At 46.4% G+C, this 17,500-nt stretch overlaps 1 protein-coding gene across 1 annotated transcript in view; it reads left to right on the top strand.

Moving 5' to 3' along the window:
* stau2 (staufen double-stranded RNA binding protein 2) overlaps positions 1–17,500 on the top strand; it is a 312,363-nt gene that overhangs the window by 70,211 nt on the left and 224,652 nt on the right. The window contains exons 7-8 of the mRNA XM_031796896.1: positions 7,875–7,903; positions 9,444–9,522. Of these exons, the coding sequence (XP_031652756.1) occupies positions 7,875–7,903; positions 9,444–9,522 (108 nt within the window). The remainder of the gene's footprint in view (positions 1–7,874; positions 7,904–9,443; positions 9,523–17,500) is intronic.

The raw sequence follows: 17,500 nt of genomic DNA, 5'->3' as shown, positions 1-17,500 counted from the left end.
CCTCTCTCTCTCTCTCTCTGTCTCTCTCTGTCTCTCTCTGTCTCTCTCTGTCTCTCTCCCTATCCCCTCCCTCCCTCCCTCTCCCTCCCTCCCTCCCTCCCTCCCTCCCTGAGGCCGGGCTTATAATTCTTTATCTTTCTCCACCGGAAATCAAAGTTACTCCCCCCCCCCCCCCCTCCCCGGAACCCCCTCAGCCCCCCGCCCCTCCCACCTGGCAGAGCTGCTGGTTATTTAAAACGCTTTGCCTGCTCACTACCGTACTGTGTGTCTGTGTGTGTGTGTGTGTTTGTGTGTGTTCTGTCTGTCTCCTATTGTGGTTTCGTGTTCATAAATAAGCTCTTTGTCAACTGCTTCTTCAGTGTCTTGCTTTACAAATTGAGTAACACTGTGTGTGTGTCTACTTCAACTTTATTGCGTTCTTGTTTCTAGAACCGTGTGTGTTTACATGTACGAGCACGTGTGCGTGTGTGTGTATACAGCTCAGGTTACCCCTAACCTCACAGATCACTGTGACATGTTACCCCTAACCTCACATATCACTGTGACATGTTACCCCCTAACCTCACAGATCACTGTGACCCCTAACCTCACAGATCACTGTGACATGTTACCCCTAACCTCACAGGGCATGTGACCCCTGACCTCACAGATCACTGTGACATGTGACCCCTAACCTCACAGATCACTGTGACACGTGACCCCCTAACCTCACAGATCACTGTGACATGTGACCCCTAACCTCACAGATCACTGTGACATGTGACCCCTAACCTCACAGATCACTGTGACATGTGACCCCTAACCTCACAGATCACTGTGACATGTTGCCCCTAACCTCACAGATCACTGTGACCCCTAACCTCACAGATCACTGTGACATGTGACCCCTAACCTCACAGATCACTGTGACCCCTAACCTCACAGATCACTGTGACATGTGACCCCTAACCTCACAGATCACTGTGACATGTTGCCCCTAACCTCACAGATCACTGTGACCCCTAACCTCACAGATCACTGTGACATGTGACCCCTAACCTCACAGATCACTGTGACATGTGACCCCTAACCTCACAGATCACTGTGACCCCTAACCTCACAGATCACTGTGACATGTGACCCCTAACCTCACAGATCACTGTGACCCCTAACCTCACAGATCACTGTGACCCCTAACTTCACAGATCACTGTGACATGTTTGCCCCTAACCTCACAGATCACTGTGACCCCTAACCTCACAGATCACTGTGACATGTGACCCCTAACCTCACAGATCACTGTGACCCCTAACCTCACAGATCACTGTGACATGTGCCCCTAACCTCACAGATCACCGTGACCCCTAACCTCACAGATCACTGTGACATGTGACCCCTAACCTCACAGATCACTGTGACCCCTAACCTCACAGATCACTGTGACCCCTAACATCACAGATCACTGTGACATGTGACCCCTAACCTCACAGATCACTGTGACATGTGACCCCTAACCTCACAGATCACTGTGACATGTGACCCCTAACCTCACAGATCACCGTGACCCCTAACCTCACAGATCACTGTGACATGTGACCCCTAACCTCACAGATCACTGTGACCCCTAACCTCACAGATCACTGTGACCCCTAACATCACAGATCACTGTGACATGTGACCCCTAACCTCACAGATCACTGTGACCCCTAACCCCACAGATCACTGTGACATGTGACCCCTAACCTCACAGATCACTGTGACATGTGACCCCTAACCTCACAGATCACCGTCACTGTTCCACTAATGAGTCTGAAAAGGTTTCAGACATGTTTTAATGTGAAATACTTATGTGCATCTCTGAGTGATGTTCTAACTGGGTAATGACATGTGTGTCTGAGTTATTACTGTTCAAACAGGCAGAAAGCCATCCGGTACGACGTAGTGCTGTGGTAAAGTCTCTCTCAGTAGTACTGTGGTAAAGTCTCTCTCAGTAGTACTGTGGTAAAGTCTCTCTCAGTAGTACTGTGGTAAAGTCTCTCTCAGTAGTACTGTGGTAAAGTCCCTCTCAGTAGTACTGTGGTAAGTCTCTCTCAGTAGTACTGTGGTAAAGTCTCTCTCGGGTAGTACTGTGGTAAAGTCTCTCTCAGTAGTACTGTGGTAAAGTCTCTCTCAGTATGACGTAGTACTGTGGTAAAGTATCTCTCAGTAGTACTGTGGTAAAGTCTCTCTCAGTATGACGTAGTACTGTGGTAAAGTCTCTCTCAGTAGTACTGTGGTAAAGTCTCTCTCAGTAGTACTGTGGTAAAGTCTCTCTCAGTAGTACTGTGGTAAAGTCTCTCTCAGTAGTACTGTGGTAAAGTCTCTCTCAGTATGACGTAGTACTGTGGTAAAGTCTCTTTCAGTAGTACTGTGGTAAAGTCTCTTTCAGTAGTACTGTGGTAAAGTCTCTTTCCAGTAGTACTGTGGTAAAGTCTCTCTCAGTAGTACTGTGGTAAAGTCTCTCTCTGTAGTACTGTGGTAAAGTCTCTCTCAGTATGACGTAGTACTGTGGTAAAGTCTCTCTCAGTAGTACTGTGGTAAAGTCTCTCTCAGTATGACGTAGTACTGTGGTAAAGTCTCTCTCAGTAGTACTGTGGTAAAGTATCTATCAGTAGTACTGTGGTAAAGTATCTATCAGTAGTACTGTGGTAAAGTATCTATCAGTAGTACTGTGGTAAAGTCTCTCTCAGTAGTACTGTGGTAAAGTATCTATCAGTAGTACTGTGGTAAAGTATCTATCAGTAGTACTGTGGTAAAGTCTCTATCAGTAGTACTGTGGTAAAGTCTCTCTCAGTAGTACTGTGGTAAAGTCTCTCTCAGTAGTACTGTGGTAAAGTATCTATCAGTAGTACTGTGGTAAAGTCTCTCTCTCAGTAGTACTGTGGTAAAGTATCTATCAGTAGTACTGTGGTAAAGTATCTATCAGTAGTACTGTGGTAAAGTATCTATCAGTAGTACTGTGGTAAAGTCTATCTCAGTAGTACTGTGGTAAAGTATCTATCAGTAGTACTGTGGTAAAGTCTCTCTCTCAGTAGTACTGTGGTAAAGTCTCTCTCTCAGTAGGACTGTGGTAAAGTCCCTCTCAGTTGTACTGTGGTAAAGTCTCTCTCAGTAGTACTGCGGTAAAGTCTCTCTCAGTAGTACTGTGGTAAAGTCTCTATCAGTAGTACTGTGGTAAAGTCTCTCTCAGTGTGACGTAGTACTGTGGTAAAGTATCTATCAGTAGTACTGTGGTAAAGTCTCTCTCAGTAGTACTGTGGTAAAGTCTCTATCAGTAGGACGTAGTACTGTGGTAAAGTCTCTCTCAGTATGAAGTAGTACTGTGGTAAAGTATATATCAGTAGTACTGTGGTAAAGTCTATCTCTCAGTATGACGTAGTACTGTGGTAAAGTCTCTCTCAGTATGACGTAGTACTGTGGTAAAGTCTCTCAGTAGTACTGTGGTAAAGTCTCTCTCAGTAGTACTGTGGTAAAGTATCTATCAGTAGTACTGTGGTAAAGTCTCTCTCTCAGTAGTACTGTGGTAAAGTATCTATCAGTAGTACTGTGGTAAAGTTTCTCTCTCAGTAGTACTGTGGTAAAGTATCTATCAGTAGTACTGTGGTAAAGTCTCTCTCAGTATGACGTAGTACTGTGGTAAAGTCTCTCTCAGTATGACATAGTACTGTGGTAAAGTCTCTCTCTCAGTATGACATAGTACTGTGGTAAAGTCTCTCTCTCAGTAGGACTGTGGTAAAGTCCCTCTCAGTTGTACTGTGGTAAAGTCTCTCTCAGTAGTACTGCGGTAAAGTCTCTCTCAGTAGTACTGTGGTAAAGTCTCTATCAGTAGTACTGTGGTAAAGTCTCGCTCAGTGTGACGTAGTACTGTGGTAAAGTATCTATCAGTAGTACTGTGGTAAAGTCTCTCTCAGTAGTACTGTGGTAAAGTCTCTATCAGTATGACGTAGTACTGTGGTAAAGTCTCTCTCAGTATGACGTAGTACTGTGGTAAAGTCTCTCAGTAGTACTGTGGTAAAGTCTCTCTCAGTAGTACTGTGGTAAAGTATCTATCAGTAGTACTGTGGTAAAGTCTCTCTATCAGTAGTACTGTGGTAAAGTCTCTCTCTCAGTAGTACTGTGGTAAAGTATCTATCAGTAGTACTGTGGTAAAGTCTCTCTCAGTATGACGTAGTACTGTGGTAAAGTCTCTCTCAGTATGACATAGTACTGTGGTAAAGTCTCTCTCTCAGTGTGACATAGTACTGTGGTAAAGTCTCTCTCTCAGTAGTACTGTGGTAAAGTCTATCTCTCAGTATGACGTAGTACTGTGGTAAAGTCTCTCTCTCAGTATGACGTAGTACTGTGGTAAAGTCTCTCTCAGTATGACGTAGTACTGTGGTAAAGTCTCTATCAGTAGTACTGTGGTAAAGTCTCTCTCAATAGTACTGTGGTAAAGTATCTATCAGTAGTACTGTGGTAAAGTCTCTCTCTCAGTAGTACTGTGGTAAAGTATCTATCAGTAGTACTGTGGTAAAGTCTCTCTCAGTATGACATAGTACTGTGGTAAAGTCTCTCTCAGTAGTACTGTGGTAAAGTCTCTCTCTCAGTATGACGTAGTACTGTGGTAAAGTCTCTCTCAGTATGACGTAGTACTGTGGTAAAGTCTCTCTCAGTATGACATAGTACTGTGGTAAAGTCTCTCTCAGTATGACATAGTACTGTGGTAAAGTCTCTCTCAGTAGTACTGTGGTAAAGTCTCTCTCAGTAGTACTGTGGTAAAGTCTCTCTCTCAGTATGACATAGTACTGTGGTAAAGTCTCTCTCAGTAGTACTGTGGTAAAGTCTCTCTCAGTATGACATAGTACTGTGGTAAAGTCTCTCTCAGTAGTACTGTGGCAAAGTATCTCTCAGTAGTACTGTGGTAAAGTATATATCAGTAGTACTGTGGTAAAGTCCCTCTCAGTAGTACTGTGGTAAAGTCTCTCTAATTATGACGTAGTACTGTGGTAAAGTATCTATCAGTAGTACTGTGGTAAAGTCTCTCTCCCAGTAGTACTGTGGTAAAGTCTCTCTCCCAGTAGTACTGTGGTAATGTCCCTCTCAGTAGTACTGTGGTAAAGTCTCTCTCGTGTGGCTCTACTGGCATTACATTTTACAGGCAGAGGAAGGCCTGGCTGAATGAAGGGCTGGCTGAATGAAGGCCTGGCTGAATGAAGGGCTGGCTGAATGAAGGAAGGGAGGAAGGGAGGGAGGGAAGGAAGGAAACAGGGAGGGAGGGAGGGAAGGAGACAGGGAGTGAGGGAGGGAAGGGTATTGTTTTCCCCAGCAGTAAGGAGTCAGATACTGAGCTTTCCCTCCCTCCCTCCCTCCCTCCCTCCCTCCCTCCCTCCCTCCCTCCCTCCCTCCCTCCCTCCCTCCCTCCCTCCCTCCCTCCCTCCCTCCCTCCCTCCCTCCCTCCCTCCCTGTCATGTCTGTCTGTCTGTCTCCCTGTTTGTCTCCTTCCCTGTCTCCCTCCCTGTCTCCTTCCCTCCCTCCCACATATCATATTATGCCTGGAGCAGTCAGGACACTGTTTGGCCGACACCCACCCTGTATGTTTATGAGAGAAAGAAGAAAATCATTGTTTTTGGAGGGAAAGTGTTGCCATGAGAAATGTCAGTTGGGACTGGACTATTTCCTGTCACAGGTCTTCAACACTCCAGAGTTTCCTGATGACAACAGACTAAACCACTAGAACGCTCTGCTCTCTGAGAACATATTCTGTTTGTTGTGTTCCCGAAACCTTTACAAAAAAAACAAAATTTTTATTGATACCAATCATGGGAAACAACAGCAGTAGACATTATTGGCACGGTTTGGTACATTTTAGATACAGTTACAAATGATGCAACCCTCCCTTCCCCAAATGGTGTTCTAAGGTTCTGTTCTGTTGTTCTATGATGTTCTAGAGCCCAAAGGCATCATTTGTAACCTACATTTATGCTTGCGTCATTTCTGAACAGTCTACGCACGTACAAATATATTGATGTTTATTAACTTAGAATACGCCATACCTACGCATGTTTTCCATTATAAATCAGACCTGTCCTAAAACTGTGTGTGAACAGAATTAAATCTCCTGGAGAACTCCTCCATTCACCCTTTATGGTGACAGGAACGCCCTTATTGGTATAATTTGGAACTATTGGCACTTGGCCACGGCCTGCAAAAGACTGTTTTTAATATTTAGTTAGATTATTGGGTTTCCATGTCCTGCCTTGGTATTGGCTCTGAGATTAACTAGACTATGATGTCACGCTCCTATTCTGCCTTGGTAATGGCTCTGAGATTAAATGGGCTATGATGTCACGCTCCTATCCTGCCTTGGTATTGGCTCTGAGATTAAATGGGCTATGATGTCACACTCCTATCCTGCCTTGGTATTGGCTCTGAGATTAACTACACTATGATGTCACACTCCTATCCTGCCTTGGTATTGGCTCTGAGATTAACTACACTATGATGTCACGCTCCTATCCTGCCTTGGTATTGGCTCTGAGATTAACTACACTATGATGTCACGCTCCTATCCTGCCTTGGTATTGGCTCTGAGATTAACTATACTATGATGTCACGCTCCTATCCTGCCTTGCTATAGGCTCTGAGATTAACTATACTATCATGTCACACTCCTATCCTGCCTTGGTATTGGCTCTGAGAGATTAAATGGGCTATGATGTCACACTCCTATCCTGCCTTGGTATTGGCTCTGAGATTAAATGGGCTATGATGTCACGCTCCTATCGCACAGGAATACGGTAGCCTACCCACACTGTCAAATATTTTACATCCGGTCAATTTACTTGACTTTTTATTTGTGTCACCACTGATATTCATTACTGCATTGTTGGGAAAGGCATTTCACTGTACTTGTGCACATGACAATAAAACGACTTCAAACTTCATTACATACAGGGCCTTCGGAAAGTATTCAGACCCCGTGACTTTTTCCACGTCTTGGTACGTTACGGCCTTGTTCTAAAATAGATTTAAAAGGTTTAAATGTTTTTTCTCAAATGTATTTAGGCAAAAAAATAAAAATTAAAAAATGCCTTATTTACATAAGTATTCAGACCCTTTGCTATGAGACTCTAAATTGAGCTCAGGTGCATCCTGTTTCCATTGATCATCCTTGAGATGTTTCTACAACTTGATTGGAGTCCACCTGTGGTAAATTCAATTGATTGGACATGAGTTGGAAAGGCACACACCTGTCTATATAAAGGTCCCACAGTTGACAGTGCACGTCAGAGCAAAAACAAAGCCATGAGGTCGAAGGAATTGTCTGTAGAGCTCCGACACAGGATTGTGTCGAGGCACAGATCTGGGGAAGGGTACCAAAACATTTCTGGCCTCCATCATTCTTAAATGGAAGAAGTTTGGAACCACTAAGACTCTTCCTAGAGCTGAGCAATCGGGGGAGAAGGCCTTGGTCAGGGAGGTGACTGTGGTGGGCCGGGCGCAACGCCCGCCGACACGGGCGCCAGGTGTTTCCTCCAACATGGTGGTGCAGCTGGTGAGCAGTGTGTCAAGAAGCATTGGGGCTTGGCAGGGTCGTGTTTCGGGTTAACGCGTGGCTCTTGACCTTCGCCTCTCGTGAGTTGCAGCGTGAGTTGCAGCGTCTAGAATTTGAGGAGAAAAGGGGGGTAGAAAGTCCTATCCCCCATTTCCTTGCCAGTTTGCAATACCCTATTTCAACCACTAGTAAAGATACATACATAATAACACTGGGAGGTGAGCACATTCACACAGAAAATTACATTTCTATAAATGCCAACTTTTTGCGTGAAAACTGGCGCACGCACATGTTGGGATGTATTTTGTACATTATATATGAGGCCCCTGAGGAGCAGAAGGAGGTCAAGAAGTAACTAGCTAACGTTAGCTATTAGCCGTGTACAAGGCCAGGAACTCACATCTACTAGCTATGAGAGATAGTGTGCTCCCTTATTTCTGCTGATCATCGCCTGGTATAAAATGACACCAATGCCCTGCTAGCTGACTTACTTTTCCACTGTCGAAGCTGTTTCCTGAAGCATTCTGTCCTGTTCTGAAAGAACTCCCTGTGAATATCGTCAAGCTGTGGATGTTTGGTCAGAATGTGTTATTGTAACTTGTTTGTTTTTGAGAGATTCATTACTAAGCACTTCCCCGCGACACAAAACACTTTGAGGGAGCTCCTCGTTAATTCTCAACGTTTGTTTGAAAGAGAGAGAATCTCATCGGTGTATTGTCTTTTCGTGACGATTGAGCTCAGTCAGAATTTGTTGCGAGCGTGAGTCCATTTGGCGAGTGGGAATGACAAGTCAGTGGTTTACAGCGCATCATCTGCTGTTGTACGACAGCGCTGCAGCGTGTGTCGCGGAGTGATCTTCAAGAAAACTCCAGAAAAAAGATCTGGTAAACGGCGGAGCACAAGGGCATCTCCCTCTCCCACTCACACAGCTGCCAAACTGAGCAGAGACCACTGCTAAACAGAGACCACTGCTAAACAGAGACCACTGCTAAACAGAGACCACTACTAAACAGAGACCACTGCTAAACAGAGACCGCACTGAACAGAGACCGCACTGAACAGAGATCGCAGTTGCCAAATCAATTCATTCAAGAATTATACATTGATACTCTGACACGTCACAACACACCATTAACAGGTTGTGACCCATACTTTAAGAAAGGTTGTTCTAGAGCCCTGAGGAGCAGAAGGAGGTAGATGAGGGGAGTTCTCATGTTCTGTTGTTCTAGAGCCCTGAGGAGCAGAAGGAAGTAGATGAGGGGAGTTCTCATGTTCTGTTGTTCTAGAGCCCTGAGGAGCAGAAGGAGGTAGATGAGGGGAGTTCTCATGTTCTGTTGTTCTAGAGCCCTGAGGAGCAGAAGGAGGTAGATGAGGGGAGTTCTCATGTTCTGTTGTTCTAGAGCCCTGAGGAGCAGAAGGAGGTAGATGAGGGGAGTTCTCATGTTCTGTTGTTCTAGAGCCCTGAGGAGCAGAAGGAGGTAGATGAGGGGAGTTCTCATGTTCTGTTGTTCTAGAGCCCTGAGGAGCAGAAGGAGGTAGATGAGGGGAGTTCTCATGTTCTGTTGTTCTAGAGCCCTGAGGAGCAGAAGGAGGTAGATGAGGGGAATTCTCATGTTCTGTTGTTCTAGAGCCCTGAGGAGCAGAAGGAAGTAGATGAGGGGAGTTCTCATGTTCTGTTGTTCTAGAGCCCTGAGGAGCAGAAGGAGGTAGATGAGGGGAGTTCTCATGTTCTGTTGTTCTAGAGCCCTGGGGAGCAGAAGGAGATGGATGATGGGAGTTCTCATGTTCTGTTGTTCTAGAGCCCTGAGGAGCAGAAGGAGATGGATAAGGGTTCTTCTCATGTTCTGTCCTGTTCTTCTAGAGCCCTGAGGAGCAGAAGGAGCTGGATGAGGGGGAGTGATGCCTCTAAGTCAGAAATCAGTCTGGTTTACGAGATAGCCCTCAAGAGGAACCTGTCTGTCTGCTTCGAGGTAAGACACGTAACATCGTCATTGTCCCCGTGTGTCTCTGACCAGTAAAACAGTCTCTAAACAGAATCACCCATCACAAAACTATCACTACAACTTGTTCTTATCCACATCTTTCACTATAATATGTTCAACATTTAATTTATTTATTCAACTTTTATTTACCTAGGGTCACTGTCCTTCACTCTCCCTCCGTACTCATACGTTATGATAGGACTAGTTTGAAGGGCTAGCTGTCCTTGTCATTTTCATAGTAGGTAGGCCTGTTTGTCCTTTGTCCAGCCCTTCATCTTTCTTTCACCTCTCTCCCTCCTTCTCTCCATCCCTCATTACTGTACATGCCAGATGAGAGAGAGAGAGAGGAGAGAGAGAGGAGAGAGAGAGAGAGACAGACACAGAGAGTGAGAGACAGAGAGAGAGACAGAGAGCCAGCAGAGGACAGAGAGAGACAGAGAGACAGAGACAGAAGACAGAGAGACAGAGAGAAGGGCAGAGAGAGAGAGAGACCGAGAGAGACGGCAGAGAGGAGAGGGAGAGAGACAGACGAGAGAGAGGGACAGAGAGAGACAGAGAGATCAGAGAGAGACAGAGAGAGACACGAGACAGAGAGCACAGAGAGAGACAGGAGAGACAGAGGAGACAGGAGACCCAGAGAGGGAGGAGAGACAGAGGAGGAGACAGAGAGACAGAGAGGACAGAGGAGGAGGACACGAGAGAGACAGAGAGAGAGACAGAGGAGACAGAGTAGACGAGAGACAGAGATGACAGCAGAGACAGAAGATACACGAGAGACAGAGGGAGACGAGACAGAGAGCACAGAGAGACAGAGAGGACAGAGAGAGAGATGACAGAGAGGATACAGAGAGCAGAGAGTAACAGAGAGACAGAGTGAGAGACGAGAATCCTGTAGATTTACAGAAGGAAGTATATATTGGGGAAAAGTGCACTCTCCAACCCAAAAAAGGCCTGTGGTGCTTGATGTATTTTAAATGAAATGATCAAATATACAGACCACAAATTCAAATTGGCTCAAACTCTTCAACATTATCCTCACTGCAGGTATTTCCCCCGATATTTGGAACCAGGGATTGATCACACAATCTATAAAAAATATAGACAAATTTGACCCAAATAATTACAGAGGAATTTGCGTTAACAGCAACTTGGGTAAAATTCTCTGCAGTATTATAAATAGCAGACTACATCATATCCTTGATGAACACAACGTCCTGAGCAGAAGCCAGATTGGAATTCAAAAAATTATCGTACAACAGACCACATTTACACCCTCCACACTCTAATTGATAAACAAGTAAACCAATATAAATTCTATTTGGACACAGTTCTATTAGAACACACCAAAAACGACACATATCTAGGACTAAATATCAGCAACACAGGCAGCTTTCACATGGCTGTGAATGAGACACAGCAAGAAGAGCATTCTATGCCATTAAAAGGAACATCAAAATCGAAATTCCAATTTAGAATCTGGGTCAACATGTTCCAATCAGTTCTAGAACCAGTTGCTCTATATGGCAGTGAGGTATGGGGTCCAATCTCTTATAACGACCGGTCTCTATAGCCAGACTGTCCTCCCTGGGCAGCCAGGTTTATCAAATGGGACAAACATCCAATCAAAATACTGCATGCAGAGTTTTGCAAGACTGTATTGCAAGAGCAAAGAAAAACTCCAAATAAGGCATGTTTGGGCCAATACCCCCTCCTCATTCGAATAGAAAAAAGAGCCATCAAATTTTACAACCATCTAAAAACAAGTGACCCTAAAACATTCCATCACACAGCTCTACAATGTCAAGAGATGAAACCAGAGAAGAGTCCCCTCAGCCAGCTGGTTCTGAGGCTCAGTTCACCAACCCAAACCAACCCCATAGAGCCTCAGGACAGCACTCAGCCAGCTGGTTCTGAGGCTCAGTTCATGTACACACAGTACATGGTGGCAGACTATCTGACCACTGTGACTGATATAAAACTGAGGAAAACATTGACTAGGTACAGACTCAGTGAGCACAGTCTGGCTATATAGACCGGTCGTCACAGACCAACCTGGCTGCCCAGAGAGGACAGTCTGGCTATAGAGACCGGTCGTCACAGACAAACCTGGCTGCCCAGAGAGGACAGTCTGGCTATAGAGACCGGTCGTCACAGACAAACCTGGCTGCCCAGAGAGGACAGTCTGGCTATAGAGACCGGTCGTCACAGACAAACCTGGCTGCCCAGAGAGGACAGTCTGGCTATATAGACCGGTCGTCACAGACAAACCTGGCTGCCCAGAGAGGACAGTCTGGCTATAGAGACCGGTCGTCACAGACAAACCTGGCTGCCCAGAGAGGACAGTCTGGCTATAGAGACCGGTCGTCACAGACAAACCTGGCTGCCCAGAGAGGACAGTCTGGCTATAGAGACCGGTCGTCACAGACAAACCTGGCTGCCCAGAGAGGACAGTCTGGCTATAGAGACCGGTCGTCACAGACAAACCTGGCTGCCCAGAGAGGACAGTCTGGCTATAGAGACCGGTCGTCACAGACAAACCTGGCTGCCCAGAGAGGACAGTCTGGCTATATAGACCGGTCGTCACAGACAAACCTGGCTGCCCAGAGAGGACAGTCTGGCTATAGAGACCGGTCGTCACAGACAAACCTGGCTGCCCAGAGAGGACAGTCTGGCTATAGAGACCGGTCGTCACAGACAAACCTGGCTGCCCAGAGAGGACAGTCTGGCTATAGAGACCGGTCGTCACAGACAAACCTGGCTGCCCAGAGAGGACAGTCTGGCTATATAGACCGGTCGTCACAGACAAACCTGGCTGCCCAGAGAGGACAGTCTGGCTATAGAGACCGGTCGTCACAGACAAACCTGGCTGCCCAGAGAGGACAGTCTGGCTATAGAGACCGGTCGTCACAGACAAACCTGGCTGCCCAGAGAGGACAGGCTGTGCTCACTCTGCTCCAGGGGAGAGGTAGAGACAGAGCTGCATTTCCTATTACACTGTGACAAATACTCAGACCTAAGAGAATATGAAACTATAAAAGATTAAGAAAAAATCGAATAGTTATTGGGTGAAAAGCCTAAATGTGCAGTTATGTACAAATATGTGTCCTCCTGTCACAACCTGAGGGACAGCCAGTGAAAAGTGCAGAGTAATGTCGATAATATTTCCCATCTTGTCTTGTTTTGTCTTTCATACCAGGTCATGTGTCTTCTCAGTCATGTTGACACTGGTCTACTACCAGGTCATGTGTCTTCTCAGTCAGGTTGACACTGATCTACTACCAGGTCATGTGTCTTCTCAGTCATGTTGACACTGGTCTACTACCAGGTCATGTGTCTTCTCAGTCATGTTGACACTGGTCTACTACCAGGTCATGTGTCTTCTCAGTCATGTTGACACTGGTCTACTACCAGGTAATGTGTCTTCTCAGTCATGTTGACTCTGGTCTACTACCAGGTCATGTGTCTTCTCAGTCATGTTGACTCTGGTCTACTACCAGGTCATGTGTCTTCTCAGTCATGTTGATACTGGTCTACTACCAGGTCATGTGTCTTCTCAGTCATGTTGACACTGGTCTACTACCAGGTCATGTGTCTTCTCAGTCATGTTGACTCTGGTCTACTACCAGGTCATGTGTCTTCTCAGTCATGTTGACTCTGGTCTACTACCAGGTCATGTGTCTTCTCAGTCATGTTGACACTGGTCTACTACCAGGTCATGTGTCTTCTCAGTCATGCTGACACTGGTCTACTACCAGGTCATGTGTCTTCTCAGTCATGTTGACACTGGTCTACTACCAGGTCATGGTGTCTTCTCAGTCATGTTGACACTGGTCTACTACCAGGTCATGTGTCTTCTCAGTCATGTTGACACTGGTCTACTACCAGGTCATGTGTCTTCTCAGTCATGTTGACTCTGGTCTACTACCAGGTCATGTGTCTTCTCAGTCATGTTGACTCTGGTCTACTACCAGGTCATGTGTCTTTCTCAGTCATGTTGACACTGGTCTACTACCAGGTCATGTGTCTTCTCAGTCATGTTGACACTGGTCTACTACCAGGTCATGTGTCTTCTCAGTCATGTTGACACTGGTCTACTACCAGGTCATGTGTCTTCTCAGTCATGTTGACACTGGTCTACTACCAGGTCATGTGTCTTCTCAGTCATGTTGACACTGGTCCACTACCAGGTCATGTGTCTTCTCAGTCATGTTGACACTGGTCTACTACCAGGTCATGTGTCTTCTCAGTCATGTTGACACTGGTCTACTACCAGGTCATGTGTCTTCTCAGTCATGTTGACACTGGTCTACTACCAGGTCATGTGTCTCTCAGTCATGTTGACACTGGTCTACTACCAGGTCATGTGTCTTCTCAGTCATGTTGATACTGGTCTACTACCAGGTCATGTGTCTTCTCAGTCATGTTGACACTGGTCCACTACCAGGTCATGTGTCTTCTCAGTCATGTTGACTCTGGTCTACTACCAGGTCATGTGTCTTCTCAGTCATGTTGACACTGGTCCACTACCAGGTCATGTGTCTTCTCAGTCATGTTGACACTGGTCCACTACCAGGTCATGTGTCTTCTCAGTCATGTTGACTCTGGTCTACTACCAGGTCATGTGTCTTCTCAGTCATGTTGACTCTGGTCTACTACCAGGTCATGTGTCTTCTCAGTCATGTTGACTCTGGTCTACTACCAGGTCATGTGTCTTCTCAGTCATGTTGACACTGGTCTACTACCAGGTCATGTGTCTTCTCAGTCATGTTGACACTGGTCTACTACCAGGTCATGTGTCTTCTCAGTCATGTTGACACTGGTCTACTACCAGGTCATGTGTCTTCTCAGTCATGTTGACACTGGTCTACTACCAGGTCATGTGTCTTCTCAGTCATGTTGACACTGGTCTACTACCAGGTCATGTGTCTTCTCAGTCATGTTGACACTGGTCTACTACCAGGTCATGTGTCTTCTCAGTCATGTTGACACTGGTCTACTACCAGGGTCATGTGTCTTCTCAGTCATGTTGACACTTGGTCTACTACCAGGTCATGTGTCTTCTCAGTCATGTTGACACTGGTCTACTCACCAGGTCATGTGTCTTCTCAGTCATGTTGACTCTGGTCCTACTACCATTTCTTTAATGTATTGTTGTTCTCATTAAAGGGGGGGTGGGGTGATAGGGAGAGAGAGAGAGAGAGAGAGAGGGAGAGAGAGAGGGGTGGAAGGAGAGAGAGAGGGAGAGGGATGGAAGGAGAGAGAGAGAGAGAGAGAGAGAGGGATGGAAGGAGAGAGAGAGAGGGATGGAAGGAGAGAGAGAGAGAGATGGAAGGAGAGGAGAGAGGAGAGAGTGATGGAAAGGAGAGAGAGAGAGGGATGGAAGGAGAGAGAGAGAGGGAAGGGAGAGAGAGAGGGGGGGTGGGGGTGATAGGGAGGAGAGAGAGAGAGAGAGAGAGAGAGAGAGAGGAGGGGTGGAAGGAGAGGAGAGAGGGATGGAAGGAGAGAGAGAGAGAGATGGAAGGAGAGAGAGAGAGAGAGAGGGATGGAAGGAGAGAGAGAGAGAGATGGAAGGAGAGAGAGAGAGAGATGGAAGGAGAGAAGAGAGAGATGGAAGGAGAGAGAGAGAGAGGGATGGAAGGAGAGAGAAGAGAGAGATGGAAGGAGAGAGAGAGGGGGGGTGGGGGTGATAGTGGAGAGAGAGAGAGAGAGGGATGGAGGAGAGAGAGAGAGAGAGAGAGAGAGAGAGATGGAAGGGAGAGAGAGAAGAGATGGAAGGAGAGAGAGAGAGAGATGGAAGGAGAGAGAGAGAGAGATGGAAGGGAGAGAGAGAGAGAGAGAGAGAGAGAGAGATGGAAGGAGAGAGAGAGAGAGATGGAAGGAGAGAGAGAGAGAGATGGAAGGAGAGAGAGAGAGAGGAGGGATGGAAGGAGGAGAGAGAGAGAGATGGAGGGAGGAGAGAGAGGAGGGGGGGGGGGGGGGTGGGTGATAGGGGAGAGAGAGAGAGGGGTAGAAGGAGAAAATAGGAGTTTGTTTTAATATGTGAAACACCTCCCTCCTCCCTGTTGGCTTCTTTATTGTTGTTAATCAGAGCATGATATTGGTTTCTACTCTTCCATGAACTTCAATATGAATCACTTCATCAATAAAACACATGTATCAGGTTTGCAATCAATCAATCAATGTTGATTAGGCGTTGCCATGGCGCCCACTGGGCAGCCTGTTAACTCCAGCAAATTTGTTGTTTATGTTGTTTTTATTTGCAATTATTTTCCTGCAAGCTATTGGTTTTTTGGAAGATAGATAGAGATGACAGAAGCCTGATGATCTGGGATCTGTTATTTTCAATAGCAACAGTAAAATGATTTGTTGATCTGCTGGCCTGCCAGCTAACTTTACTGCCAGCTGCTAGCGTTGTCGATGCTGTTCTGATTGGAACGGGCCTTCCATGTGGACCTCATGCCTGGGATTTCCTCTGAGGTCTCGGGTGGCTTGGACGAACTTGACTGAGAAATGACTACCCATAATACCTCAATTACCTCAACTAACCTGTACCCCTACACATTGACTCTGTACCGGTACCACCTGTATATAGCCTCCACATTGACTCTGTACCGGTACCCCCCTGTATATAGCCTCCACATTGACTCTGTACCGGTACCCCCTGTATATAGCCTCCACATTGACTCTGTACCGGTACCCCCTGTATATAGCCTCCACATTGACTCTGTACCGGTACCCCCTGTACAACGCCTCTACATTGACTCTGTACTGGTACCCCCTGTATATAGCCTCTGTATAGCCTCCATATTGTCTGTCTGTCTGTCTGTCTGTGTGTCAAACAGCTTCTCTAGTCTGACATTCCATAACATGACTGTGGAAGAGGTCTGAAACATGGACATAACATAACATGACTGTGGAAGAGGCCTGAACATGGACATTACATAACATGACTGTGGAAGAGGCCTGAAACATGGACATTACATAACATGACTGTGGAAGAGGCCTGAAACATGGACATTACATATAACATGACTGTGGAAGAGGCCTGAAACATGGACATTACATAACATGACTGTGGAAGAGGCCTGAAACATGGACATTACATATAACATGACTGTGGAAGAGGCCTGAAACATGGACATTACATAACATGACTGTGGAAGAGGATGTTTCTGTATCATCTTAACCACTACCGTCTGGGCATGCTAGATTAACTGCATCCCCAAATGGCACCCTATTCCATAGGGCTCTGGTCAAAAGTAGTTCCCTATGTAGGGAATAGGGTGCCATTTTGGGATGCTGGCGTTGCGTCACAGCGATGAGGAGGGTCGTGACTTATTCCCAAACCCTGACTTAATCCTGAGTCAGCTGGATCAAAGAGAGGGGACGGATAGATGGATAAATCACTGTCTGTGTTTACCGTCTGGATGTCTCCTTTACTGAAGGACGTAGGAGACGAGATGAGGTGTCCCTAAACGGCAGCCTATTCCCTGTGAGCCCTGTTCAAAAGTAGTGCGCTATACAGGGAACAGTGTGCTATTTGCGATGCGGCCTAGAAGGGAAGAGCAGGCCTAAATGGGCCAAGAACCACCCATCATGCACAGCAGTACTAGCTGCTGTCCCGTATGGCCTCGGGGCTTCAGTCCTTCCTTGTTACTGATACCACAGATCCTTTATCTTTAGCCTGCCAGCCTCTGCTATTGTTTCACCCTGTTGACACACACATACACACCCTGGTGGTATAGAAGGTCTCGTATGTACGGATCCAGACCCGCCGCTGGTGTTAATGTCTCATTGAGAAAAAGCAGGGAGAGAGAGAGACAGAGGGACTAGGGGAGAGAGAGAGAGAGAGAGAGAGAGACAGAGGGACTAGGGGAGAGAGAGAGAGAGAGAGAGAGAGAGAGACAGAGGGACTAGGAGAGAGACAGAGGGACTAGGAGAGAGAGAAGGACTTGGAGAGAGAGAG

Source organism: Oncorhynchus kisutch, linkage group LG18, assembly GCF_002021735.2.
Source record: "Oncorhynchus kisutch isolate 150728-3 linkage group LG18, Okis_V2, whole genome shotgun sequence".
In the NCBI taxonomy this organism is placed as follows: Eukaryota; Metazoa; Chordata; class Actinopteri; order Salmoniformes; family Salmonidae; genus Oncorhynchus; species Oncorhynchus kisutch.
This window is presented reverse-complemented; position numbering and strand designations above follow the sequence as displayed.